The sequence below is a fragment of the Hirundo rustica genome, chromosome 18 (genome assembly GCF_015227805.2).
Source record: "Hirundo rustica isolate bHirRus1 chromosome 18, bHirRus1.pri.v3, whole genome shotgun sequence".
Taxonomy (NCBI): domain Eukaryota; kingdom Metazoa; phylum Chordata; class Aves; order Passeriformes; family Hirundinidae; genus Hirundo; species Hirundo rustica.
In genome coordinates, this window is record NC_053467.1 from 4,172 (window position 1) to 31,843 (window position 27,672).

Sequence of the window (27,672 nt, forward strand, 5' to 3'; positions counted from 1 at the left end):
AATTAATCCCCAATTTCCCAAAATGTATCTCCCATGGGAAATATTATTGGATGCCAAGCACCAAACGTAAGGAACTGGGCCAAAGTGGAGCTGTTCGGGCAGGTAAAGCTGATTGCTCTCTTCCTCCTGGCATTGATGGGCTTTGTTTCAGGTGGGGTTTCCCTTTGCCATTAATAATTTTTCTTTTAGGTGGGGTCTCCCTCTGCCACTGATGGCTTTTGTTTTAGGTCAGGTCTCCTTCTGCCATTGATGATTTTTATTTCAGGTGGGGTCTCCCACTGATATGTTTTGTTTTAGGTGGAGTATTTCTGAGCCAGATTTTTCCTCTTACCACCTTTAAAATCCTCGGTTCTACCAATAACATCCCCCCCTCCCACACCCAGTCTAACTACTTTAGACACCTGTTCTAATATTTTGAGCTTATTCAACAGGTAAAGAGCCAATACTGGCACTGAATTCTCTCCATATCCCATCTTCACCAAATCTTTCATCAGCTTACTGACTTCTCCTTCCAAGCTGCCTGCAAACTTGAGTAAAACCCAATGAAATTAAGGATTAATATGCACAAAATATTCAGTTCTGGCAGAAAACCCCTGTTTGAGGGAGTTCCACAAATCTGATGGCTCAAAAGTCACACAGCTGCTTTTAGCAGCAATGGAGGGAAGTTAAAGGCACACTTTTGGCCACTATTTCCCCCAAAAATTCAGGGCCCAGTGCCTCACCTGAAGCATTTAAGGTGCAGCCGAAGGACCTGAGGTAGTCTGTAGATCAGCAACTGCTTTTTAGCTTCACTCAGAACAAGAGGTTTGGGAGAAGATTTTCACCGTTTGCCTGCCAAAAACAAAAAACAAAAACAAAACAAAACAAAACAAAAAACCCACAAAAAACAAAACAAAAAAACCAAAAAACAAACAAACAAACAAACAAAACAAAACAAAACAAAACAAAAAAAAAAAAAAAAAACCACCACCAAGGCAAAGATTATTAGGATCCCCAAAAAGAAAAACCAGCACAACAGGGTGAACTCTTTGTTTTTTCCCAGCACGGGGATGGCCACAGGAATAAACATTTCTGCATTCCTCCAGAACTTCTGTGGGATCCAAATTCTCCCTTCCCCTCATCACACAAACATCTGTCACCTCTGAGCTGTTCCTTCTGGAAAAAACACCACAAATATTGAGCCAAAGATATCCTGGGCTGCAGCAGTTCTAGCAGGTGAATCCCAGCCCACAAATATTCCGTATTTTATTCTCTCTGCTGCGCTGAAGAGCATTAAAAAAAATGCTCCCAGCAACAGCAAAGCTGGAAAAGAGGAAGAATTCCTCCCTACTCTTCCCAGGGATTCTTCTTCCCAGGAAAGGCTGGAGCAGAAGGGGACAGGTGGCTCTAAGAGCTCCCAATTAGGACTGTAGCTGTTAATTAGATTTGTGCCCCTCTCCTGCAACAGCTAGGACAGCAGTGCCCTGACTGCTCCTGGCACTTGGGGCCTTTTCCATGACTCTTTCCAGCTGGAAAATGCTTCCTGAGCCATTCAGGATTCCTTAAAAGTCATTTAGAATTCCTCAAAAGCCACTTAAGAATTCCTGGGCCGTTTAGAATTCCTTAAAAGTAGTTTAAAACCCTCGAGCCATCTAGAATTCCTTGAAGGCCATTCAGAACTTCTGAGCCCATCAGTATTCGTTGAAAGCCATTCAGAATTCCATAGAAGTAATTCAGAATTCCTTAAAAGAAAAGCCACTTAAGAATTCCTGAGCCTTTTACAATCCCATAAAAGCCTTTTAGAATTCCTTGAAAGTCATTTAAAATCCCTGAGCCATGTAAGTGCCCAAACTGACATGGCAGGGCCAAAAAAATGACACGGCAGGCACAGGCAAAAATGGCACATCAGAGACAAACAGTGACCTGTGAGAGCCCAAAAATGGCATGTCAGTGCCCAAAAATGACATTTTAGAGCCCAAAAATGGCATGACACAGCCAAGAACTGACACATCAGAGCCCAACCAGAGCCCAAAGGAGCCAAAGCCACCATCAGGACGTGTCCCCTGAGTGTCCACTCCCCTGAGTGCCCGCTCCCCCGAATGCTCTCTCCCCCCCGAGTGCCCACTCCTCGGAGTGCCCACTCCCCCCGAGTGCCCACTCCCCGGAGTGCGCACTCCCCGGAGTGGACACTCCCCGGAGTGGGCACTCCCCGGAGTGGGCACTCCCTGGAGTGGACACTCCCCGGAGTGGGCACTCCCCGGAGTGGGCACTCCCCGGAGTGGGCACTCCCCGGAGTGGACACTCCCCGGAGTGCGCACTCCCCGGAGTGCGCACTCCCCGGAGTGGGCACTCCCCGGAGTGGACACTCCCCGGAGTGCGCACTCCCCGGAGTGGACACTCCCCGGAGTGGGCACTCCCCGCCGTGCGCACTCCCCGGAGTGGACACTCCCCGGAGTGGACACTCCCCGGAGTGCGCACTCCCCGGAGTGGACACTCCCCGGAGTGGACACTCCCCGGAGTGGACACTCCCCGCCGTGCCCTGGCTCGCACCGCCGCGCCTCTGGAATAACGAAACGAAAACACGCCCTCCCCACGAACCCACGATCACTCACCCGCGGTGCTGCTGCTGCCTCACACAAAGCTCTGGACCTTCGGCCCACACTCCTTTTTCACAGCGAACGAGGTGGGGGGCTTTGACACTCGGACCAATGGGGTGAATGACTTTCAAAGCGACCAATCGGAGCAAGGATCCAAAACGGACCAATGGGGAAACGGGAAAACGACCGACTGCACAAAGAACCCACGGTGCCTCAGTTTTCCCTCGGCCTCATCTCAAAATCACAGGGATGCTGGCCCTTGCTGCTTTTGCAGGGCACGGGGACACAGGCGCTCTCACGGAAGGTACCAAGGCTTTCCTGCCCTCTCTTCTTACCCCTTCAGCTTGTGAAAAACGCCAAGCACTTCTTTTAAAATTTTAAAAGTTTAATAGTAAATAAGATGGTTATAATAATAGAATTAGAGTAAAAAAATTGAACAGTTTTAGACTTAGGACAATACAAGACAATAAAAACAAAGTTACAGACGTCTGGGTGCCTCTCCCGAGCCACAAGCTCTGGAGAAGGACTCCTGTTAACAAAGGATTATCTCTTAAAAGCAATAGCCTGTTCAATATTCATACAATTTATACATGATGCATATATATAAATTCTATTCAAACAAAGAATTGTCTATGGTTAGTATCACTTTTTTCCTTTAATCTCTATGGCATCCACCAGGCTGAGAGAAGCAGGAGGAGCTGGTCTCTTCTGATAAGGAAGTAGTAAATTCTTTCTTTCTTTCAAAGATTTACATTTTCCGGTGGTTGGTACATAAAAACTACATTTTAACTACAAAACTACATTTACTACACTATCAAAATATTAATACAACATTAACAATTAACACAACACAACACATAGAGTAAATATCTTGTGTAGAGCCATATAATATGCACTTTTCACAAGCTCTTCTCCAGGGGCCTGGGAAGGCTCTCCGTTTGGGACATCGTTTCAGGGGTGCTGCTGCCCCTGCATCCCTGCCCAGGGGGGAGACGGAGGCACCAGGGGGTTTTTACTTATTTTAGACACCTGCTCAGGGCTGCAACAGACAAACTAAAACTGTGCAGGGAAACTTGGCCCAGCTTTTACACGTGCTTACTTCAAGGACTGTGGGACGGGCCAAAGGAGCTGCACGGCAGAGAGTACTGGAGATTAGACTTCACCTACACCTTAAAAAAAACAGGACAAGCAGAAACACCTCTTGCCCTTTGTGTTCTTCACTCATGGGTGAACAGATTTCAATCATAAAATGTCTGGGAGAGTCCCCATCGAGTGGTGAAGAGTTCATGTGTGAAAGAAGACACAGACACAATTGCTCAGCAATGCCCATGATCAATGCTAAATGAAACATTCCTTTTCAAAGCATGCACAAATCCTAGGACCAGGACAGACACATGCTGCAGAAAGGGAAGGGAATCAGGCTTACAGGGCTGGCAAAAGCTGGCAGAGACAACACTTACATGTCTAACTTGGAGTGCCAAATGCCTCCTACAAAATCACATCAGGAACAGGGGAGGGTGAATTGGCATGCCCATGGAGAAGGGACACTTTCTGTCAAAGGCTATGGGCCAGCAAATGGATGGCAGCCAGCTAAAATTGTCGGAAAACAACGGGAGACAAGCCACATCCGATGATGATCGACAAGTCTCAGCTTTATTTAGATTAATAGCAAATATATAGTGTCAATAATTAGTTCATACATATTACAAAACTATAGCTCATGATTGGCTTATGATATTTTGATGCATGTTCTTTCTGTAATCAGCCTTGCGGTTACAATTTTCTTTATCTAGCATTTTCAGTTCCTTAGCCTAGCATTTTTCAGCATTTTTGTACTAACAACACCTTTGTTGTTGTATCATTCTAGTGCTCAAGGATATTATATCCTTGTTAATCATCACGTACACCACATAGACATAGTTACATTCCAACCGACTTAACAGTATCATGACCCTTGCTGTGCAGCCATGCATCAGAAAAACTCTCCACAGAAAGATTCTCCACACTAAATTCCAAACAGAAACCAGCACCTAGTTCGTGACAGAATGGCGTCATGCAAGCAGACCCCATAAAACACAAAAGGGGATGCTTAGACATGCATGATCAAGTAAGACTTCAGCAATAGCAACTGCTTCTCTCCAACAATCACGGTTCACCTGCTCCACTTCACCTTGAGAGCTGACATCGACCATCACTTCCTGAAAGTAAAGAGAAAAAAAAAAGCTCTTACACAGTCACTATTTGCACTACCCCAGCAAAGACAGTGACTTACACCTTCACAGAGGAACCCCCTCACCCAGGATGAGGCGCTCTACCATGGATTGAATCCATCTGCATCTGAAACAAAGTCAGGAAAATAGTCACACTGCAACACGGGAATTTGACAGCGACAGACACATGCTGCCAACCGAGAATGCCCTCCACACCACAACTCCACCTGACATCACCCACTTCAGGCCCCAGGGGCTTCTTCTATTACCCCTACACCCACCCATGCGGCAGGGCAGAGCAGCTCCGGGACAAAGCCACACCAACACCCGTCACATCGGACACCACAAACCAGGGGACACCACAACAACAAAAAGCTCACCGCAAGAAGAACGACCGCGAGGACCGACAGAACTCAGAATGAGATGACAAATGGAATAAAAAAGGTGAGCTGGCCAGGCTCACAGAACCCTACAAGAAGAGGATGCTAACAAGATGATGCCAACAAGATGATGCCTTCTGAGAATCACAAAGATGGATGCCCGACGCTCCTCCGGTCACAAGCCCAGACCTAGCTTGGACTTCTAACAAGTCCTAACCCGCCAAAATGGATCGTGGCGGGGCACGGCTGTCTGTACAGCTCACAACAAGACCTCAAAAGACATCGCACTGGATGACTCTGAACAGAGATGAGGTTCAGATCTAAGTCCCAGCTCTCCAGTCAAAGCCACTGGAGCCAGGAAGGCAGACATCAGAAATGCTAACAGTGATCCCAGGATTCCCCACAGGCCCCTTGAGGGGCTATGGGAAAAGACGTGAAAGATGAGATGCCTGACACACACAGAGTGGACAACAGACACCATATGCCCGGGACTGCTCTGCCCTGCCTGTCTCAGCATTACAATCAGAAATGACACTTGCCTTTCATGTGCCCTAAGCACTCACATCCTGCACATCTCCAGATCCATACTGAACTCAATCCCCCCCAGCAACTCCCAACCCAGCACCCTGCTCTCATCCCCTCTGTGCCTCGAGCCCTCCACTTAGCTCTGGGAGGTCCGGTGATCACCGTCCACATCAGTGCCAAGGAACGCCGCCTCGCCCTCTGGGAATGTCCTGCCACCACCGGGCTGGTGTCTCTTCCTCAGCTACAACAAACAAAACCAAACATCAAAGCATGCACATGGCAGCACATGGACCAAAACCTCACCATTAGGATACTCACCGTCTCCTAAGAATACCCACGTCCTCGCCCCGCACGTCTCGGCCACGCTCCGAGCCCCCTGCCGTCGTCACGGGGTGGACCTGGCTTAAGAGGACGGCAGGTGATGTGGTGCAGCTCAATCCTGACTCCACCCTCGCTCCTCCTCCCTGCCTCCCCGACTCACCTCAGCTCCCAGGCTCTTAAACAAAGCCTACCTGGATGGCACCTTCAAATGGAAAATATCAAGGCTTCATCACACACTCCTCTTCTGCTCCCCACAGGTCTCAGGAGACAGGCAAACTGCATCCATCCTCTGCTTGCTGAGGGCAGCTCCGTGGAAAGTGACATCTCCTAAAAAACACAGTAATGGAGGATTAGAGTCACACCAGCAACTGACACTTCAGCAATACCAACTGCTTCTCTCCAACAATCACAGCTCACCTGCTCCGCTTCACCTTGACAGATGACATCCCGCTTCAGTTCCTGAAAGGAAACACAAACAAAAATGCTGTCACATACTCACCATGCACGTGACCCCTGCAAAGCCAAACGCAGGGGTGACGCACCTCTTCTGGGGACACCCCCTCACCTGGGATGGGGCTCTCTGCCATCAAGTGAATGCTTCCGCATCTGAAACACACACAGGAAAATAGTCACACTGCAACAAGGGAATTTGACAGCGACAGACACATGCTGCCAACCGAGAATGCCCTCCACACCACAACTCCACCTGACATCACCCACTTCAGGCCCCAGGGGCTCCTTCTATTACCCCTACACCCACCTATGCGGCAGGGCAGAGCAGCTCCGGGACAAAGACACCACAACATCCATCACACAGGACGCCACAAACCAGGGGACACCACAACAACAAAAAGCTCTCCGCAAGAAGAACGACCGGGAGGACCGAGAGAACTCAGAATGAGATGACAAATGGAAGAAATAAGGTGAGCTGGCCAGGCTCACAGAACCCTGCAGGAAGATGATGCTAACAAGATGAATCACTTCAAGAATCACAAAGATGGATGCCCGACGCTCCTCCGCTCACAAGCCCAGACCTAGCTTGGACTTCTAACAAGTCCTAACCCGCCAAAATGGATCGTGGCGGGGCACGGCTGTCTGTACAGTTCACAACAAGACCTCAAAAGACATCGCACTGGATGAGTCAAAAGGGACACAAGATTCAGCCCTCCCGTCAAAGCTGCTGGGGCCACGAAGGCAGACATCAGAAATGCTAACCGTGATGCCGGGGTTCCCCATAGGACCCCTGGGGGACCATGGGAAAAGACGTGAAAGATGAGATGCCCGACACACACAGAGTGCGCGACACACAACAGACACCACGTGCCCGGGACTGCTCTGCCCTCCACAGCTCAGCATGGCCAGCAAAAATGACACTTGCCCTTCAGGTGCCCTAAGCGCTCACATGATGCACATCTCCCTAGCCAAACCAGACTCAATAATTCCCCCCCCCAGCAACTCCCAACCCAGCACCCTGCTCTCATGCCCTCTGCAGCTTGAGCCCTCCACTTAGCTCTGGGAGGTCCAGGGATCGCCATCCACATCCGGTGCCAATGAATGCTGCCTCGCCCTCTGGGAAAGTCCTGCTGTCACCAGCCTCGTGTCTCTTCCTCAGCTATAAAAAAGAAAACCAAACATTAAAGCATAAACTTTGCAGCACATCAGCCAAAAAACACCAATCCTGGGGCTCCCCGTCTCTTAACAATGCCCAGAGTCTTGGGCAGCTTGCTTTGGCTTCGCTCACAGCCCGACACCTGCACGGACAAAGTCTTGGTGGCATGATGGATGCTAAGCCCACTCACCCACCCTGGCCTCCACTAGGGCTGTGACATCCCTGATTGCAGCAGAACAGAGATACCAGGGTGGGCATCCCACGCTCAATCCCAACCCAGTCGACTCTGCCCCCCCTCCTCATTTCCTGCCTAGCCCTAGCCCTACTGCCTGCCCCCTCAGCGCTTCTGCCACTGCCCTGACACAGCCTGGCTGCCTGCACCTGCTCTCAGGGAAACAGGACGCTTCTCAGGGCTCATGCACCTGCACTCAAGCTTGCATCCTAGCCTCTACACCTTACATTCATGGCCTGCTCTCTGGCCTGACGCTCTCCTTCACCTCTCGAGCCCTCCCTCAGCCTCGCTGGGTCTCTCTCAAGTGCCCTGCTTCACCCTACTTCTCTAAGGCCCTATGCTAGCAGTCGAGGATGCTCCTGATCCAGGGTCCCAAGGGTTGTCCTGCGGGCAGGACGAGTCATCCACAGTTTCTCCCTACCCTAACTAACTTTGGCCCTGAGACAGGGCAGAGGCTGACAGAGCCGCGCTCTTGGCGGTGGCAAAGGCACGAAGCCTTACCAACCGCCGCCTCGAGGAATGGGAGGAGACATCCTCGACTGCGGGGAGACAGGAGATCCCAGGGTGGGCCGGGGCGGGAAACCCCCGGTTAGACCCGGCCCTGCGGACCCTGCTCCCCACTAACGCTTCCTGCCTGCCCCTCTCGGCTCTTCTGCCGCTGGCCTGCCACAGCCTGGCTGCCTGCACCTGTTCTCAGGGAAACAGGACAGTTCTCAGGGTTCATACACCTGTGCTCAAATTTGCATCCTAGCCTCTACGCCTTACTTTCACCTCCTGCTCTCTGGCCTGACACTCCCTCACCTCTCAAGCCCTCCCTCAGCCTCACTGGGTCTCTCTCAAGTGCTCCTGCTCCACCCTACGCCTCACAACTGCAGACGCTCCTGGCACAGGGATCCCGGCGTGGGCTGCCCATCCCTGGCTGCACCCTAACCCTGTGGACTCCAACCGGGCGGATGACACCCGGCTCCCTAAAAGGCGGACAGGGGACGCCACTGCCCTGCCCGGCAAAAGCTCTGCTGATGCCTGGGACGAACCCTCTACCCTTACTTACCGGGCCTCTGGCCCTCTGCCCTAAGCTAGCTTTGAATTGCCCCCTGCCACTGAAAACATTTTTCCTCTTCTCCTCACCCCCATCCCTGACACTTAGCTTTCGGAAGATGAGCCCACAAACTCCGGCCTGGACGGAAAACGACGCCTCGGTGCCGTGGGTGTCCCAATGTTCTCTGCCTGTGGCTGCTTCCAGGCTGCCGGATCCAAACCTGAAAGGGAGACCTAAGCGATAACCGCTGTTTCGGTCCGCCGCTCGCCTCCCTCCGTTGACTTTTACTGCACATACTCAGCTTTACTCCCTCTCGGAACAAACGTACTGCCGCTAAGAAATACAACCTTAAGTCAATAGACCGTATCCCTTACCGTAGGCCGTGGACATACAAAATAAAACGGCACCATCAATTGTTAAAGATCATTAAACAGAAAATAAATCTAAAAAATTGAATTTAAAAAATCACCCCAGTCTCTGCCGGCCAAGTTGCCCTTCTCTTAAAATAACACAATGGCAAATAAATGGATTCTCGCCTTCCATTTCACCCCCAACAACAACAGAAAAGGAGGGGTTTTTCTCAAATATAATCCCTCCAAGGAGGGGAAAAAAGAAGTTTTTCACCTCTCTGCAAACCCTTTAAAAGGAACAAAAACAGGGCTTCCCTCCCACTTTAAACCTTAGCACAATGAAAATGGGACCTTACCCTCCATTCAAACCCCTAATACAACCCTATTTTCCCCCTTCCGTTTAAAATACAACCCAGGGATTCCCTCTCAACACTATACCCTTCACATTCTGGAAAACCCAAGTTTTCCTTCAGTCCAGACCCTAAAAATCCCACTGGAAAGGGAAATTCCCCCACTTGAAACACAGACAAGAACAGAAAAGAAGGTTCTTCCCTCCATTTCAATTTTATTTTCCCTGACAACCCCCATTTTTTGGATGGGGGGATCAGGGAGGGATGGACAAGACAAAATGGAAAAGGAAAACAACACAAGTCTCCCTAGACAAACCCACACAGACTCACCTGCTGCTGCTGCCTGGCACAAAGCTCTGTCCCTTAGCACCTCCTTGAACCTGTGCTCTGCATCCAAGTGCATTCAGGAGCTCCCCCAGACTCCATGAGCCGCCCCACAGAAACCCACCAGCAACCCCTCATCTCCACAAGCTCCACACCAGAGTCACCTGACGTTGCCCTCTTAAACCAGCCCTGGCAGGAGCCACCCCCTCCTTGTCCTAACACCTCACACCTGCCTCTGCTCTCACCGAGGCACTCAGCCCTCATCATGAGAACGCCTTACACCTGCTAGCACCTGCCGCCGTTCCCTGGGTGACGGCAGGGGCACGGGGGACTTGCTGCTCCTTCCCTGGACACATCCTTGCCTGCACCTCACAGCAAGGGCCACCAGCCTTTCCTTCCTAGCGACAAGGACCCCTCCTCTCCTGCCCCAGCCTCAAATTGGGATGCCACGGGCCTCAGGTTCATCACTCCCAAGCAAATCGCACAGCCAGCCTCACCCCTCAGTTACAATGCTTCCTTGGCGATCCTGACTAACTTGTCTTTCTCTGCAACTCTTTCAAATGGGCCTTGACGCTTCACCACCTGGGGGGCCCTCTTTACCGTTTCTCTCACAATCCCAGGCAAAAGCAAAACCACCGCAATGACAGGGAAAGACAGACACACTCTACAAACGAGCGGCCCCGCCGGCACCAGCCTCACCACGCGCCCGAGGTCGCCCGGGGCAGCCGACCGCCCGCCCGCTGGCCCCCGCCCGCCCCACTGACGGGCCCCTCCTCGCTCCTTCCTCTGCGCTGGGGGGGGGATGTGGCCACGGCGCCCACAAAACATCCCCAGGCCCGCGCCCTCACGGAACCATCGAGATAGCAAAGAGGGGCCCCTGAAGGCCGCTCCGCCACGCAGAAAAACCATAGAGATAAGGGGTGGCGGACCGAAAGCGCCCCCGCCCTTTGAGAGTCATCGAGATAGCAAAGAGGGGCCCCTGAAGGCCGCTCCGCCACGCAGGAAAACCATAGAGATAGGGGTGGCGGACCGAAAGCGCCCCCGCCCTCTGAGAACCATCGAGATAGCAAAGAGGGGCCCCTGAAGGCCGCTCCGCCACGCAGAAAAACCATAGAGATATGGCCTGGCGGACCGAAAGCGCCCCCGCCCTCTCAGAATCATCGAGATAGCAAAGAGGAGCACCGGAAATCATAGAGATAAGGAGTAGAGGACCGGAAACGCCCCCTGCCCGATCGGAATCATACAGTTATTCGAGTACCGGGACTCCCCTTCGCCACGCGGAAGTCATAGAGATGGCGGGTGGGGGACCGGACCCGTGCAGCTGCAGGTGCTTCCTGTCATGATTTCCCAACTGAGCCCCGCTGCTCCCACACGTCTGGGGGCCATCATATCCTCGCCGACCTCGTGGCAAGGTGGCAGCGCAGGGAGCCCTGAGGGGGGAGCCCCAATAAGGGCGCTGGGAGACCCCAGAAATCCGAATGTGGGGAGGGCGACACGGGACGGGCCAAAAGTCAAGTTCGTTTGTTGGTAGTTTTTTGAGGGCTTTTATTTGGGGTTTGGGGGGGGGGAGGTGAGTCCTGGCGCCCTCAGCTCCCCTCTTTTTTGGCCACGATGACAACAGCAGACAGAACCAGACCTGAAAGGGAAAAGGGAGAGGTTTGGACCTACAACAAGTCCCCCAGAAGTCCTAAACTTCCTTCAGATTTCCCCCCCGGAAGTTCAAAATCCCCTCAGAACTTCCCAGGACCGCTCTGTGTCCACAGCACTGCCCCGAGCTCACAGCCCGGCGCTCCCACGCGCGGCGGGGACGGGCACGGGGGGAGCTGCAGTACCGCTCTCTGTCCACACGGTGGCAGCACTGCCCCGAAGCTCAGCCCGGCCTCGGGCACGGGCAGAGAACGGAGGCAAAAAAGAACGGGCCCAAAAATACCCGCCCAAAAATCCTCTCAAAGAAATGCCCCAAAAGACCCCCAAGCGCAACTACCACAACCCTGCCACTCGCCACGTTCAAACCAAAAAAGCCTTCATGCTAGGCTACCTTTTAAATTTTAGTATTTATTATGTTTGTATTTATCATTACCATTTCTGTTTTATATCTGTATCTAGGTATATTAGATATAATAACATAGTGTGTCATAATAGAGATTGTATTTATTTATTTATATTGCTGATATTATTTTTCGTATTTTACATTGCTCTTTTTATTAATTATACTTTCCTATTTTGGTATTGACTTTTAAAATTTTCTGTTTGTTTATATGGTAAACGATATTTTAAACTATAGAAATTCATTAACCTGACACATCAGAACCACAATCAATTAGAATTAAATGAGCCTGTTTTTCTAAGGGGTAAAGATTTCATTCTCATTAAAATAATAGTGGCAGATTTTCTCTTTCTGTGCTTTATTTCAGGGTGGGATGGAGGGTTGTTTGTCTGGGGTTTTTTTCGGGTTTTTTTTTAATTTTGGTTGTTTGCTTTGTTTTGGATTTCTTTCTTACTAAACAATGAGGTTTGGAGAGTTACAGAATAAAAATTCTACTTTCTTTTATTGCTGCCTCTGAAATACACCCCGACATCAAGTGACTGCTGCTAACACTGTTCGTGGGTAGAATGAGACCTGTTAGGGGATAAAAAGGAAAAAAACGGCACCGTGGCGTTTACAGCTTTCTCCCTTCGGGTTCTTCAATGGAGCAGAAAGTACAGAGATAATATCTTGATTATATCCAGGCCTTCGGTGGGTGGCCACGGATGTCATTTTCCAACTTCTTTGTTGCCAGCAGAAAATCTGCCACATACTCGGGGTAAGAAAGGGTAAGGAAAAAAAAAGAGAAAAAAAGAAACCATTGGGGGGGGGGGAATTTAAACAAAATAAAAGTAATTAAAAAGTAAAAAAGAAAAATAAAATAAATAAAATGCTATATAAAAATATATAAAATAAAAAACCCACAAAATAAAAATAACATGAAAATAAAAATTAATATTTTAAAAATTAAAAGTAATTTAAAAGTAGAGAATATAATAACAACAAAAGTAAAAATAATAAATAGAATTATAAATAGAGAAGAAATGAAATACAAAACCTTTTTAAAAGTTCAAAACAAAAAATTCTATGAAAAAATAAAACTCAAGAAAATAAAATTACAAAAGTAAAAAAGTAAAAAATAAAATAAATAGTAATACAAAAATAAATGCAGCTCTCCTCTCCTGCCACTGCCTAACACAGCCTTGGGAGGATCCTGCACTACGCAGGGATGGGGAAAACAAACCCAGTGCCTCCCAGACAAGAAGGTTTTGAGACAATTCCCAGTTTTGCTTGGAAACAAATTCTTTTTTAGAGGGAAACTCACTTCGGATGAACATCCAAATGTGCCAAGGCAGGAAAGATCCACCCCATTGTGTCCAGGGAACAGCAATTAGGCCAGGAGTGAGGTTGTAATGGGATTGATGGCATTAAAAATGCACTAAATTTGACTTTACAGAGAGATTCATGACGGCAATTAAACACGCAGCAAGTTTTCCTGGGAATTTACAGCATCCTGCAGGTACGGTGATCCACAATGCCCATTAACCGACACTCTTTTGGCAAATTTCCTTGCAAATGTGCCCTAAGAGGTACAAAAATTCCAACTGGGATGGAAAATTGGCATTTGCAATAAATACCCCCTCACTGAAATCAGAGAGAGGAAAACCATGAAATAAAAGGAAGGAATAACACCCAAATCCCAGCTTGCCTGGAAAACAAGCTCGGGAATTTCTAACATTGAAAACTTTTGCAACAGTCAGGAGGTTGGTGGAAGTTCATGGAAGGATGATTTAAAGTCTGCCTCCTCTGCTCTGATTTTAAAGGGAAGTGAGAACTAAACATGGCACATTACACTTCTCCAAGAATTATCTGTGTTTTGTGGGAGTAGCAACCCAAAGAAACTCCAGTCTTACCTGGATTTGACATCTCAAACTCTCGGCAGAGCGGGGAAGTTTCAGTGGAACAAGAGAGCCACAATTGCTGGAATAACAAAATTCAGTTGGACAGAAGTCAGGAACTTTATTTACAAATCCATGCAGCAGGAGGAGGAGGAGGACACCAGGAACGCGCTCCAGCTGAAGGCAAGGATTTATTGGAAAAGGCAGGAAATCAAATGGATGCTCCCTGGTTATGCTCAAGCAATTATTCAGGAGTCAGAGAGAAAAGTGGGAACCCTGGGCTGGGATAAGGCCTTCGGGCGGCTTCTTTGCTTCCTTGCGGCTCTCTCCTTTTTTGCCAGCTCCCTGGAAGAGGAAAAACAACAGCAATAAAGTTTCAAACCCGGGCAGGACGCCCTGGCTTCGGGCAGACGGAAGCTCAGCTCCCCGGGAGCGAGCCCAGGCCGTGCGCCGGGGAGCTCCGGGAATCTGGGATCGCCTGCGTGATGGAAGGGCTGGAAAAGCACACCCAGTTGCCGGCTTTAGTGCTGGGACACAGCCAGGCCCGGGCTCAGCTTTGAGCTGGGACTGCACAACGCCCCAAAGCCAGCTTAGACATCCGGCATTACACCCAGCACCCAGCTCCAGGAGAAACTCGGCTGGGAGAAGCCCCCTGGATGCTCCCTCAGAATACTGACCTCACCCTGCAGCTCCTACAAAATAGGGGAAGCTACGGAAATCATCCAGCAATCCACGGATTTCCGCTTCCTCAGAACCAAAGCGGCAGCAAAATGTGTCCAAACCGGACTGCAAACCAGCAGCTCCGAGGATTTATTCCAGAGGGGACGCAAGGATCCCTCAGCCAGCCAGCATTTCTCTTGGGCTCTTCCCACTGCTCTCTGAGGACACAAGCAGCACTTTTTCCCTGGTGTTCTCCTTTCCACCAATGCAAAGAGCTCTGTTCTGTATTTAGTTTAGAACAGTAGAGCCATTTTTTCATGACCTTGGCAATCAGTGAAGGGCAGCAAAAGCTGATAAACTCCTTTATCAACTTATTAGCCACAGAGAAATTAAGTTGGACGTTGACTTAAGATCAAGTTTTGCTGCTGAAAATTAAGGACGTGACATGTTGGTGTTACTGCTTTTAACCTTCTGACATTACAGGGTATTTCTACAATAAATTCAGGATGGAAGCACGTTACCTTAAAACAACACTTCTTATAATACAGTTGGCCAAAAAAGAGTCCCAAAATCAAGACAGAAGTCTCAAGCTATTAAAAAAAGTTGTCTTTGGTGGGTGTAACTCGCCAGCCCCTCATGCTTTCAGTCCTTACCATTTCTTTTTACCAATCTTTTTACCATGATTGAAACCTTGGAGGAAGCAAAAAAAAAAAACCCAAAAAATCCAGGACAAAGCTACACACTGTCCCCAAGTACCCTCAGTGTGGAGCTGTGTCACCCCCAAGTGTTTCCTCCCTCAGTCCCGCCTGGAGGCTCCAGCTGCTCCCGGGGCGGGGTTAGCAGGGGAATCGCTCGTTTGAAACCGTTCCGGTCTGCGGCCTGCACTGGAGGGCCAATAAATGTGAAACTACAGAAACTATTGAAGCGTACCAAGGTTTCACAGAGGTGATTTAAACAAAGAAGGACAGAAGGTTCAATCTCACCCTTTGCAGCACCTCTTGTGAGACACCTTGACTTTCAAGATGAAGCGGCTCCTCGTGAACAAGACCTTGCTTTTCCAGGCTTCCTACAACAGAGCGGAGATGCCACAGTTTAGATCATGCACTTCCCACTCTGAAGCCAAAAATCCAAAGACAGCGCTCCTTCACAACCCTGAGGGACACCCATGGATTCTGGGCCTACAGGATGCAGTGAAAAATTCCACCGAGACACCCAGGACAGGGCAGTGCTGCCTGGGACAAGCAGCATGACTCTCTGAGAAAAGGCCATTCTGCAGCCAGGTGAGTGCTTTGGAGAATTTGACTGCTATGGAGAAAAATAAATAAATAAAACATTAGAGCTGTGGAATGAAGAAAAATCCCCAACCACTGTCCAGAGTATGAGAGTGAACATCCACAGCAATATAGCAAAATAAACGGGAACTTCAGAAAAAAACACACATGAAAACCACTCCAGGGGAACAACCACTGTCCATTAGAAAAATGCTGGCACAAAAGAACTCTGGCCTTAATTCAGGTCACAGTTATTGAACAATCGTTGAAGACCACTTTGAAGTGCTACAAACCAAGTCAAGCCAAGTACACTTTCATTTTCTAGACAGATTTTAGGACAGCTGAGGGAGAGTCTCCAGCACATCCTCAGCTGCCACATTTGCCTTTGCCCACCCTACCAAGGACAGCGCAGATGTGGCCAGTACAGGTCACAGCCAGCCCAAGTTCTGCCTGAGCCCCTCTGGCCGCATTTCCTTCCTGCTGATAATGCTGACCCCTGACAGGCCCCAGCCACGACCGTTTGCTTCTGGCTTTGCAGACTCTTCGGATCAAATGGGAAGGTGCAAAGTTTATAACCACAAGGAAAGCACCACAGATGCTGAGCAACTGCCCATCTTCCAACTAACAGGAAAATGTTAGAGATGCTTCAGGAATTGTTCTGACCTACAATGGTGACCTTGGAGCCCCACAACAAGAAATGAGTCTCTGGCAACCCTCCTCCTGGTCCTGTGACAGAGGTGATGGGCTTTTATGAGCTAGATGGCGGGAGCTGAGTGGGGAGGATTCTGGGAGGTCCCTGGAAGATCCATGCTCCCCTTCTGTACTCCATTGTTCCTGGTGCTTTCTAAAGTATTATGTGGGGCTAGCTCCTCTGGAATCAGTGTTGTGCAGAGCCAAATGTTGAGTAATAAGATCCGAAGCCTGTGGAGCTCTTTTGGGATAGAATACAACCCTGGTATTTGGATACTTGGGTCCACTAAAAATCCTAAGATTACTTATTTTCTCTCTAAGAGTAGCTTTTCTCTAAGAGTAGCTTTAGTGGTACAACTCAAATGGGTATGTGACTTTTTTTGTGCCCTAAATCCTCATTATTGTTTCACAAGGAGCATCACTGGTTGGTTCACTGGGTGGAAAACTGCACTGTCACTTGTTCTGAAGGAACAATCTCACTCTCATCTCCCCCCAAGAACTGTTGTTCTTTGCCATAACAACTTTTTGTAATATAAAATCCATAATTCAGTTTAGTTTCTGAAACTTTTTGTTTCATTGTTTCTTTATCCATGGAAAAGGTGTGCTGACCACACAGAGTGTATAACAATCATTTACATTTTCATCTCAGTGTTGAGGATACATCTCATGTTTTGGACTCACGCAACTGATCTTGTTTGTACATCCAAATTTTCTTCCTCATTATCTGGAGCGCTGTGTCCAGTTCTGAGCTCCTCAGCAGAAGAAAGACAAACTGCTGGAGAGAGTTCAGTGGAGGCCACAAAGATGATGGGGGGTCTGGAGCACCTGCATATGAAGAGCGACTGTGGCAGCTGAGCCTGTTTGGAGAAGGCTGAGGGGGGACCTCATTATTGAATATAAATATCTCCAAGGACGCCAAGAGAATGGTGCCACACTCTTTTCAGTGGTGCCCAGTGACAGGACAAGGAATAATAGCCATGAACCAAAACACATGAAATTCCACCTCAGTATGAATAAGAACTCTCCCTGTGTTAGAAAATTAATCCACAAACACCAGAGGTTTATGTCCAAAAAGGAGACAGAGGAATCCTTTTACTTTACTGGAATAAAGGGAGAGGCCATGGGGTATTTCCCCTGGGGTCTCTCAGTTTTTCAGAGGACGCAGCCTCCTTTTATCCTAATTTCCCGGCTGCATTTCCCTCTCTCTTTCCCCATGGGCTGAGGTACTTGAGAGGTACAGGCTTCCCGAAATGCTTAAGACCTAAGACAACCCTTTTAATGTATCACCCCCCACTAATTTTTAATTCTTATGGGATTTATGGGTTTTTCCCATTGTTACTTTCATCTTTTGAGATCCAATTTCATTTAAAAACAAACATAGGGTTTGTTTGTAAAGGCAAGTATCTTTTTCTTTCCATTAATCAATCAGCAGAATCCTTCCCATTGTTTGTCTTATCTCTCAGTGCTAGTTTTATCTACTAGCAGACCCAGGACCTGTTTGTAAAGACAAATCTTGTCATTCCTCTCACCTGGAAGGCGGCCAGTGCACTGGAACAGAGGCCCAGGCAGGGTGTGGAGTCTTCCTCTCTGGAGACATTCCAACGCCACCTGGATGTGTTCCTGTGTCACTTGCTCTGGGCTGATCCCTGTCTTCGCAGGGGAGGTAGGGTTATGGTGATCTCCAGAGGTCCCTTCCAACCCAAACGATTCTGTTATTTTAGCTCGTTTATTTTGTACTGGCAGAGAGATGAAAAGCGTTTTGACTCTTTCCACGCCGCTTCTATATACTGGCGTGGGGAATTTCAAACCTCGGTATAAAAAACTCTCACCAGCACGGGGCACGGCCACCCCTCACGGGACAGCGGCCTTGGCAAAGCTCCCGGGTAATCTCGACATCACCGCCCCTCTCGTCGGGACGGCCCCGGAGCGGCCGCTCCGCCTCCGCCGTAGCGCCGACCCGGAAAGCGTTTGGAGGTCGCGCCGGAAAGATGGCGGCGCCCAGGCGGTGATGGGAGAGCGACGCAGCAGCCGCGGTCATGAGCGCCACCCGCCGCTGCTGTCCGCCCCAGGCGCTCGCAGGTACCGCGGAGCCGTCGGGCGAGAGGGCCGGTGTGCGGGCAGGGCCAGGGCGGCGCGGGGCTGCTCTGTGGAGCGGTTCCCCGGAGCCTGCACGGCCATGCCTGTGCGGGGCGTTCACTGCGCTGCGTGTCCTCCACACGTGTTTGACTTTGGTGCTGTCCTATGGCAGCTGCTTCCTCTCAGCGTTGCTTTTCCAAGATAATCTTGTAGATAGTGTATGCAGTAGTGGGACAATGCTGTATCCATCGTCAAGGCTGCTTGAGCTCAAGCAACGTTTGGACAACGTTTTCAAGGTCAGGGTGGGTTGGGGTATCCTGTGAACGGCTAGGAATTGAACTCGCTGATTCTTGTGGGTCTCTTCTAGCTCAGGATATTCTGTGAAAACACATCTTATTGGAGCTCAGGAATTCGGAAGAAACACTCAAAATTATTGGGACTGCCTACAGTTCAGTTTTGGGCCCTTGAGGGATAGGAAAGAAAAGGGGTTGAATGTGTCCAGGGAAGGGAATGTAGCTGGGGAAGGGTCTGGAGGACCAGAAGCAGCTGAGGGAGCTGGCGGGCCTTAGCCTGAAGAAAAAGAGGCTCAGGGGAACTTCCCATTCTGCACAATTCCCTAACAGGAGGGTGCAGCCCGGTGGGGGTCAGGCTCTGCTCCCAGGAAACAAGGGACAGGATAATACGAAGCAGCCACAAGTTGTGCAGGGGATATTAGGCGAAATTTCTTCACTGAGGGGCTGGTCAGGCATTGGCACAAGCTGCCCAGGGCTGTGATGGAGTTGCCATCCTTGTAAGGGTTCAAAAAAACCTGTGAATGTAGCACTTAGGGGTGTGGTTCAGTGGTGGACCTGGCAGTGCTGGGTTAATATTCAGACTTGATTTTAAAGGTATTTTCCATCTTTAATGGTTTAATGATTCTACACCGTCAGATCTTTCCCCTGGAGCAGCATTTTCCCTCACTTGACCCTGGTTCCCATTTGTTGGGGTGTCCTGTGTTGCAGCTGACAACAGGCATTGTAGTCTTAATTAGAAGCAAACTCAGTGGCAGAGAAGAAACTGGAATCTACTGTAATCTTTTATCTTGTTTTCCTTTAAGCAGGATTATTTGTTTGGCGTCTGAGGAACACTGGCATACCACAGATACCGTGCCGGTTTGTGCACCTTTACCATGTGGCCAACAACAGGTTGATTACCTTTCAGTACTTTAACTTTCTCAAACGAATGGTAAGTCAAGGAGTCTATTTATCCCGTGTTTCGCATTCATCCCATGTGATATGTCAGAATGGAGACTAGTTGATAAAATTAATGTTTTTCCTACCAGCCAAACTCAGGCAGTTTTAAGCATCTCCATTTTTCAGAAAATCAGAGTTAAAGCACTTGGTATCCTAAAACATCTGAGGCTGGAGGAAACCTTTTGTAGCAAGGACAGTGCCTTGTGCAGCAAAGTCTCCTCTGCTTGACAGGAGGCTTCTGTGCCCTTGAAATAGGGCACTCATCTGTTGAGAAACATGGCATAAAATTATTTTTAAATAATTTTTTATAAAAATGCTAGTAAAGTCACATCTGTCTAGCAGTCATACAAGTGGTAGATGGAACTCACTTGTGGAGGTGGTGTATGCTGAGTTAATTAATTTATTTGAGTCAAAATTCCTGCACTCATTAAGTTAATGGCTTACATTTACAGTGTGCTGTTAGTTTTCGGTATTAAAAGAGCTGCATTTATCATTCAAATCCTTGGAATTGTGTCTTCTTCTTTCACCAGTTGTATCATATGTAAGTGGATGGCAGTAATTTTTTTTTTTTTTTAATTATGCTGCTGATTTGAACTGTATTCATGTCGTTCATTCAAAATTGCAGACCACTCTTCCTAATTGTAATTATTAATGTGTGCTTGAAATCAGGATTGGTTGAAGGTTCTGTCTTTCTATGCTTCTGGCGCTTGAAATATAGAGAATATTTTTAGGGAAGAAAACATGAAGGTGAATCTAAATGGTCTTTCTCTTATTCTGTGTTTATTCTGTGAGCTCTAAAAGAGGGCAAATAACTCTTCTAATTTGTTGTTCAGTATATCTTCCCTTGAAATTTGTTGTCTAATTACTTAAATAGACTAATGGGGGAGATGATTTTATATCATAGGTGGTAGATTGTATTTTTGCCGTATTTCTAATTTTTTCATATCTTAAATATGCACAAGTATTGTACTTAGATTTGGAAACTGAAGTTGTGTGGGCATTTGTGTATTTCTCTGTTTAAAGGTGAATTTTGTTTGGTGAAAGGTTGAACTCAATACTGGAGGTCATTCCAACCGTTATTATTCTGTGGAATTGATTAGTTATAAGTCAAGTTGTATTACCTGGTGGTTTTGAATATAAGCAAAGAGTTCGCTGTTGCAGCTATGGGGGAGGAAGTAAACTTATTCAAATGCAATTCTCCAAGCTTACTTAAACATTATCGATTCAGCTGTGAGTTGTAAAGCTGCTTTTGTAATATCTAAGCCAACTTCAGAAGCCTTTCTGTGAAATAAGTGTCTGAAATTCAGACTCACTCAGTTGTGACATGGAAGTAATTCTAACAAGAATAGAATAGTAATAATATTGTTGGTGCTAATAAGGTGAAATGGACAGAAAGATCTTTATCTATTTGTTTTAACATTTCCCCTCATATTTAGTATGTAACACAGCGCAACAAAGACCTCAGCCAACGAGCCAAACCCAAGTCGGATTCAATTGCGTCTCCTTTTCATGAGCTTCAGCAATTGGATCAGGAAAAAAAGGTTGTACACGAAATAAGCCCAGTTTCACCTGTTCATCAGTCGAGGACTGAAACATCAATCAGAAATGAGTTGAGAGAAATGAAATCAGCTGCAGAAACTGAAGACTCAATGGTACCAGTGGGAGCCAAATCCAAGGAAGACAGGCAATGGAAAGAAATGAAGCTACGGCTGGATGATTTGCCAGGAATTTTGGCACGCTTGTCCAAAATCAAGCTTACAGGTATTACTGGTCATTTTTTTCTCATTCTCTTCATTCTACTTGATAGCAGAATTCTTTGGGATCTTACTGGTATGGTTTAGGTTTTCATGTGATAATTCCTACTTTACTGATGCTAAATTGGATCAATTTCATCATGTATGTCCTAGGAAAATTGTTTTGTGGAAGCATTTAATAGTTTTCCTCTTAAAATTGTATAAAAACAATGAGAGGAGCTTGCATCCTGTTGTTAGCTAGTTTCTGGGAAATAAGCAAGTGTTAGTAGACAGACTATGGTGAAACTGGGTAAGGAAGTGAATTTTCAAATAATGTGTTCAGTATTTGAAGTTGTCTTATTTACATGCCTTTCACTGTAATACTGCTGGTTGTGAAATTAGCACTAGAAGTCCCAACACAAGATAATCCAAATAGTTTCCTATACTAGAAAAGAAAATATTTGAGTCTGACCAATGAATTTTATGAAAGAAGATCTGATTTACTTTTCAATCAGTGATACTGTCTCTTGAAACCAGCAGTTTATTAAGGAATTGCCTTGCAGCCTTAACTGTTTTTTGTCTTGTTCAAGTAGTAATACTTAATGACTACAAGTAACTCCTTTGCCTATAGGAACAACTATAAATTACCCCTTTGCCAATAGGTAGTGCTGTGTATACTTTTATTTCTAAGGAAGCTCTAATGATCTAACTAAAGCCTTACATCTTGTTTGTGATATGAAGTCCAGGAACAGGAGTGTAATTTCCTAAGTGCTTGCCTGGGTGCTCTGCAGTGGGTCAAGTGAACTCCTGATAACAAGACAGTTCTTTGTCATAAAAATATTGTTATAATGAATGTCCTGAATTAAGTTTACTTTCAAAGACTTTCTTGTCTTGCAATATATAAGTTTTCATTATTTCTTTTTCTGTGGAAAAATCTTGCTGACCACATAGACTGTATAATGGTAACTTATATTTTCATCTTAGTGTTGATGGTACATCAAGTGTTTTTGATTTGGCACAACTGATCTTGTTTGCACATCCACATTTTCTTCCTCATTGTTTTTAGAAGGCCTGAGGGCATTTATTTTATGCTGGTAAAGAGTTTGATGAGACGAAAACATGTGTTTTGATATTTACTATGTCACTAACATATTAGACTTGGAAATTTCAAACTCAGGTTGTATAAAGCTCTCACTAGCACATTCAGCAATTATCAGTATTATCTGCAGCAACTCTGTGGTACGTACAGCCTCAATTATTGCCTCATCTTTCTTTATGTGTTATACAGGTTTTGTCTTTTTCTCACCCATGCTGATCAGTTTTAGTAATACTTTGCTTCTCTTGGGCTCATTATGGGTAACTTGGAAGTGCTGTGTGAACAGTTAGCTCTTCTGACATATTTTCATTGAGGTGATTTGATTGAAGTGTCTGATACATGAAACTGAATGCTGTGTTAGCAGTCAAAGTAGAACTAAATAAAAAATTGCACTAGATCCAGAAATGAAAACTTATAATACTATGATTAAGGGACCAGAGAGAGAGAGAACTGACTATTGTTGAAAACACTTGAAATGTTTTTTTAATGTTTGCTGATGTGTAAGCTCAGTGCTTGTACCACACCTCAGGGTTACTGGTGCTCCTTGAAATGGGAGTTTCAACAGCTTAAGCTAGATGTGTCATTGTCAAGAGAAAACAATTTAATGTGGTACTTTTTTATGTGGCCTCAGAGTTGCTGCAAAACTCTTCAACAGTTCCTAGTAGCCTCTTTTAACTAGGAAAGCACCATTCTGGATTTAAAATAATGAATAGAAGGCAAAGGTTAAGGAATTTCATTCCCTTCAGGACTGTTCTTTTCTATGAGAGTGCCTTTTCAGGTGTAAGTCTGACTGCTAATTTCTGAACAGCTGTGCAATTTTTAATCCAGCTTGCAAACCTGTTGGGAAAGGGACTGATTTTAGTTTATCTCTGTCTCTGCTGTGCTTGGAAGAGTTCTTGATCCAAGGTAAGTGTGGTAAACTTTACCTATTGAGAAGGTATAGAGAGATATAGAAAAAAAAACTTAACCTCTTTTCTCCTTGTGATCTTTATGTATTTGGTGTGCAGATTTTTTTTGAAGTGGAAAGTGTAAAAGAGTAAGTTGGATGAGGAAGACTTTATAGGAGGGGAGTTCTGTTGTTGGTCTTTATTGGTTGTGGGATAGTGTAGGAGATAAGCAGGAATAATAATGTCTGTAACATGCAGAGCAAGGCAAGTTTTTTCCAGCTTGTGTAATCATTTAGACAAATTATATATTCTGTAAAGACTATGGTGTTGTAGTTCTTTGATTTTCATTTTAAAGAATAAATTTTCTGAGGTCAGTTTTTAATTTGCAAATGTCATACAGCTCATTTCCTTTTGCCCATGAAGTTCTAATAGATCTCATATCCTGTGTGGGGTTTTTGGCAGACACTTTATTTATACTTTTTGGAGTATGAAATAACAAAAAAACAAACTGCATGATGCTAAAATGGGACTTCCTTATGCTCTGTTCTTTTCCCGCTGCTTCTGAAAGGAGATTTTTTGTTTGTAGTATGAACTGTATTTCACCTTGGAAAGGAAATGAGTTTTTCTATTTCCATACCCTCCTGGCTTCATGTAAACTGCAGCTTTTGTGACTCTGCCATTAGAAGCTCTGCCTTAAAAACAGGAGTAGATTTTTGTTTGTATTCTTTTGCCACAGAAAACAATTAGGGAACTTTTAATTAAACGTCCCATAATCTACCTTTTTGGGTTCAATTTCCATCAATTCCCCTCTCTGTGGTGTTTTATGGTGGCTGCTCTCAGAGCAGCTGTATCCTACCATCTAGGCACTTGGAAAGCTAATGCATGTGTCTGATAGGTTATCAGAATTATAAATGCATTGTTTTCAACTTGATCCTAAAGTTGATGTGTAACTGAAAATAGGAGAGAGACAAGGGGAGGTATGGGAATAGGAGGACATTCTTGCGGTTCATAATGTGTACACACATACGGAATTTCAGGTTGTCTCGTCTTCTTAAATTTAACTTCAAGTTTAGATTTAAGAAATGTTTTCTCCAAGGATTACAGATGAAAACTTAGATGAACTACATATAAAGCCACAGGAAAGTCAAAGTTCAGTTTTTAGTTTGGGCAAACTGATCAAAGCATGGTATGAAAAGTGCCGAGTATTCCCTTAGATAACACTTCTAAGATTTCTGAAGATTTCCTTGTTGTTGCTCCTGTAGCATGTCATTGTTGTCGAGATGGCCACAGCACTCAGGAACTGTAGAAATAACTTCTCTGCTGTGGACTCCAGGATGGCGTGGATGAATGTAGACGAGAGATCTCTGAAGTTGGGTTTTAGAAGATGAGGTTTATTGTAAGGGATATGAGGCCTTGCTTTGAGCTGCCAGGCTGCTGCTCGTGGGAAGGCCTAGGAAAGTGGTGGTAGGGAGAGGAAATTCCAAGAGAGGAAAGTCCTTAGGAAAGGGTGCCAGGCAAAGAGACCGTCCAGCCCCCTTGGGACCCCTTATCAGGGGCCTCCAAGGTGGGCTGGAACAGGACTTGGGCCAGTGGGGTTACAGATACCTGATACTTCAGGGGAGGGTTGCAGGGTGTGGGATGAACCCTGCATTGGGGGTGAGACAGAACATCCCATTTGACCTCTGGGTCTGGCTGCAGGTGACCTTCAGCTGGTCACAGAACTGTTTTCCCAGACATCCAGTAGCTAGGACATCTCAAACATCAAAACTTACTTTCAATTCTATCTCACTTACAGACTTCACATTCTCAGAATCTAAGCAATCATATTTATAGAGCTTTCTGGCTTCATCCTCCCCAACAAGGAACGCTCCTTTAAAAACTTTAGGGGACTCCAAGTATCAGTACCTTGTTATCTAAAAGTCTTTCGTACCCTTTCTATGTTGTAGCCCCACGATTAGCTCCAGACAGCTCTGGCTCTTTCTCTCCTTCTTCTACCTTCCTTCTGCATTTCCAGCTCGCTCCTTCCTGTCCCTAGCACGGCTGCTTGACCCAGTCTGTCCCTTGCACAACTTCCTGTCCCTTCCTCCTCGCAGCACAGTCAGCCAACTCCAACTGACTCCTCTTCCAGCCAGTTCACTCTTTTATCACCTATAGCTGTGAGGGCAAGGCTGTTCCCACTCTTTGATAATTAACACAGCTGCAATATATGGGGGGCTGGGGGGCAAGATTGCCTTTACCACTATCTCTGCCTGTCTTCCCACAGCATGTTGGTCTTTCTGTGAGGACAAGCAGCTAAATTGTAACAGGTGGTCACATCCTTGGAAGTGTTCAAGGCCAGGTTTGGCGGGGCTTGGAGCATCCTGTGGACAGTGGAAAGTGTCCCTGCCCATGGCAGGGGGCTGGAAGTAGATGATCTTGCAACCCAAACCATTCGGTGATTCTATGATTCTGTGATGTACAGCACCCTGTCTCTTTAAGAAAAGGCTGAACATGACACTGTGCTCTAGTCTGATGGACGAGGTGGTGATCAGTCAAAGGTTGGGCTTAATGATCTTGGAGGTCTTTTCCAATCTCCTTGGATATGTGGTTTCATAGCACCTGTCTGAGAAGTGGATAAACATGGGTGGACAAATATGCTAATTTCTGAGCATTTTCAGTTTTGAGGACTAAACTAGATTTTTTTTTCGTATGTCTTGTTATAAGAGTATAATTCTGTTGTGTGTACTAGGAAAGAGATGGAATTTATTGGATGTGTTGCTTCTGTATGGATTTGTGGCTGTGGAATAGTGATCCTCTAGCACAGATGTGATGAACCTGAAATCAGAAGCCTGAGATGATTGTGAACCTCCTGCTTCATCTCTTGTCTGTTGTGTATCGGTGACACGAAGATGAAGATCCAGTTTTGCATTATGACTCTTGACTCTTACCAAACTGCAACAATGGTTAGATAAGGGGCCTGGGTTGCGTTTGTAGGCTGAAAGTCCGGTAACAGCTAGTATAGTAAAAAAATGCATTTGCTTTAGTGGAGTTCCCATATGTTCCCAGATGATTCTGAAATAATAGCATTTATTCTTTAAACGGTAACTTCAATATAGCCAGAAACTTTGACAAAGATTTATTGGTTGTTATTGTTCTAATTGTTGCTAGTGTACATTTATTAACAGTTCTAAATTACATACACTTGTCAAAGTAGTTCTTTTGTGATTATTAAACCAGTGGCTATTATTCCATCAAAGAAACTAAAGCTGAATAGTGGTAGCTTTCTGGCATTTGGCTTTCCATGCTACAAGAAAAATGAATGAAAGAAAAATAAACTATTATGGCAGTTCATTTTTAGCAAAGTATTTTAAAATTGTTTGGTGGTAAGAAGAGGTTATCTGCTCTCTTTGTAATATTGCACTTGAATTTTGCATGACTTCATGCAGGCTTGTTTCAAATCATTGTTCCAAATTTAAGTTTGCTTCAAAACTTTGATGTGCCCAAACAAACCTGGGTTTACAAAGGACATGTTGGTCAGGTAGCACGAAGTACTGCTGCTACAGTTGGCTTTCCAGAAATCAGAAAAGAATATTTCTACAGCTTCTGGGAAACTACTTTCCTTTAAGGGCTATGTAAACATTTGTAGTAAAGCAGTGAAATTTTTTTCTTCAAAAGTACAAATGCATTTGCTTTTCTCCTTCCTTATATACTGCTATATCACCAGTACAGGAGTAGAAGGGACTTCTAGAGCAGGATTGATTTGCTTTGGCTTTCTATGCTTTTATTTTGTCTTGCTACTTTTTAATAGTAGGTAAACAAAATATGGCGTAGTGATTCACATGTTATAAATACAAAGGATTTATGCAGGCAGAGCACATTGTGATGAAGTGGAAAAGGAATGTAAAGAACACACTAAACTTTTGGACTGTATTTTTATGCCAGAAACATAATAATTCACTCTTTGTCACCAATCCATTAGTATTTTCTTTTTCATCCACATTGACGTGGGAGACAAATGTCCCCTGTTCATTCTTGTTATGGCTAAAAATGTTTAAAAGACTGAAAATAAGGCTTAGGCTGAGATCATAAGTTTAAATCTTGGCTTCTTTTTGAAGAGCATGTATAATGCCAGCTCCCATCAACAAGTGTTAAAAGGATCAGTTCCATCTATTATGCAATAAGGTGAAGTTAATTTGGCCCCTAATGCA

At 46.1% G+C, this 27,672-nt stretch overlaps 1 protein-coding gene and 2 long non-coding RNA genes across 13 annotated transcripts in view; 1 reads left to right on the plus strand and 2 right to left on the minus strand.

Annotated features, from left to right (window-relative positions):
- Positions 1 to 2,784: 2,784 nt before the first annotated feature.
- Positions 2,785 to 10,628, minus strand: LOC120760919 (uncharacterized). Of its 3 annotated transcripts, none has more exons than XR_005703500.2 (6): positions 9,923 to 10,628; positions 6,578 to 9,112; positions 6,430 to 6,471; positions 6,204 to 6,339; positions 6,010 to 6,089; positions 2,785 to 5,932 (listed from the first exon to the last, which is right to left on the minus strand). It is a non-coding gene; the product is annotated as an uncharacterized LOC120760919 (long non-coding RNA). The 3 variants fall into 3 exon arrangements; XR_005703499.2 differs by having other exon boundaries at positions 6,010 to 6,093; XR_009208417.1 differs by having other exon boundaries at positions 6,555 to 9,112.
- A 797-nt stretch (positions 10,629 to 11,425) lies between these two features.
- LOC120760920 (uncharacterized) lies at positions 11,426 to 18,426 on the minus strand. Of its 7 annotated transcripts, XR_005703508.2 has the most exons (5): positions 17,991 to 18,426; positions 15,484 to 15,566; positions 13,856 to 14,185; positions 12,569 to 12,704; positions 11,435 to 11,552 (listed from the first exon to the last, which is right to left on the minus strand). It is a non-coding gene; the product is annotated as an uncharacterized LOC120760920 (long non-coding RNA). The 7 variants fall into 7 exon arrangements; XR_009208418.1 differs by lacking the exon at positions 12,569 to 12,704 and having other exon boundaries at positions 11,426 to 11,552; XR_005703503.2 differs by lacking the exon at positions 12,569 to 12,704 and having other exon boundaries at positions 11,460 to 11,552; positions 13,267 to 14,185.
- Positions 18,308 to 27,672, plus strand: part of LOC120760917 (protoheme IX farnesyltransferase, mitochondrial) — a 92,950-nt gene continuing 83,585 nt past the window's right edge. The window contains exons 1-3 of one of the 3 annotated variants that reach the window (XM_040081684.2): positions 18,308 to 18,540; positions 19,637 to 19,761; positions 21,206 to 21,530. In XM_040081684.2, coding sequence (XP_039937618.1) covers positions 18,498 to 18,540; positions 19,637 to 19,761; positions 21,206 to 21,530 — 493 coding nt within the window. In that variant the 5' untranslated portion in view covers positions 18,308 to 18,497. Of the gene's footprint in view, positions 18,541 to 18,643; positions 18,834 to 19,633; positions 19,762 to 21,205; positions 21,531 to 27,672 lie in introns of those variants that run through there. The other 2 variants (XM_040081683.2, XM_040081685.2) reach the window with 2 other exon arrangements.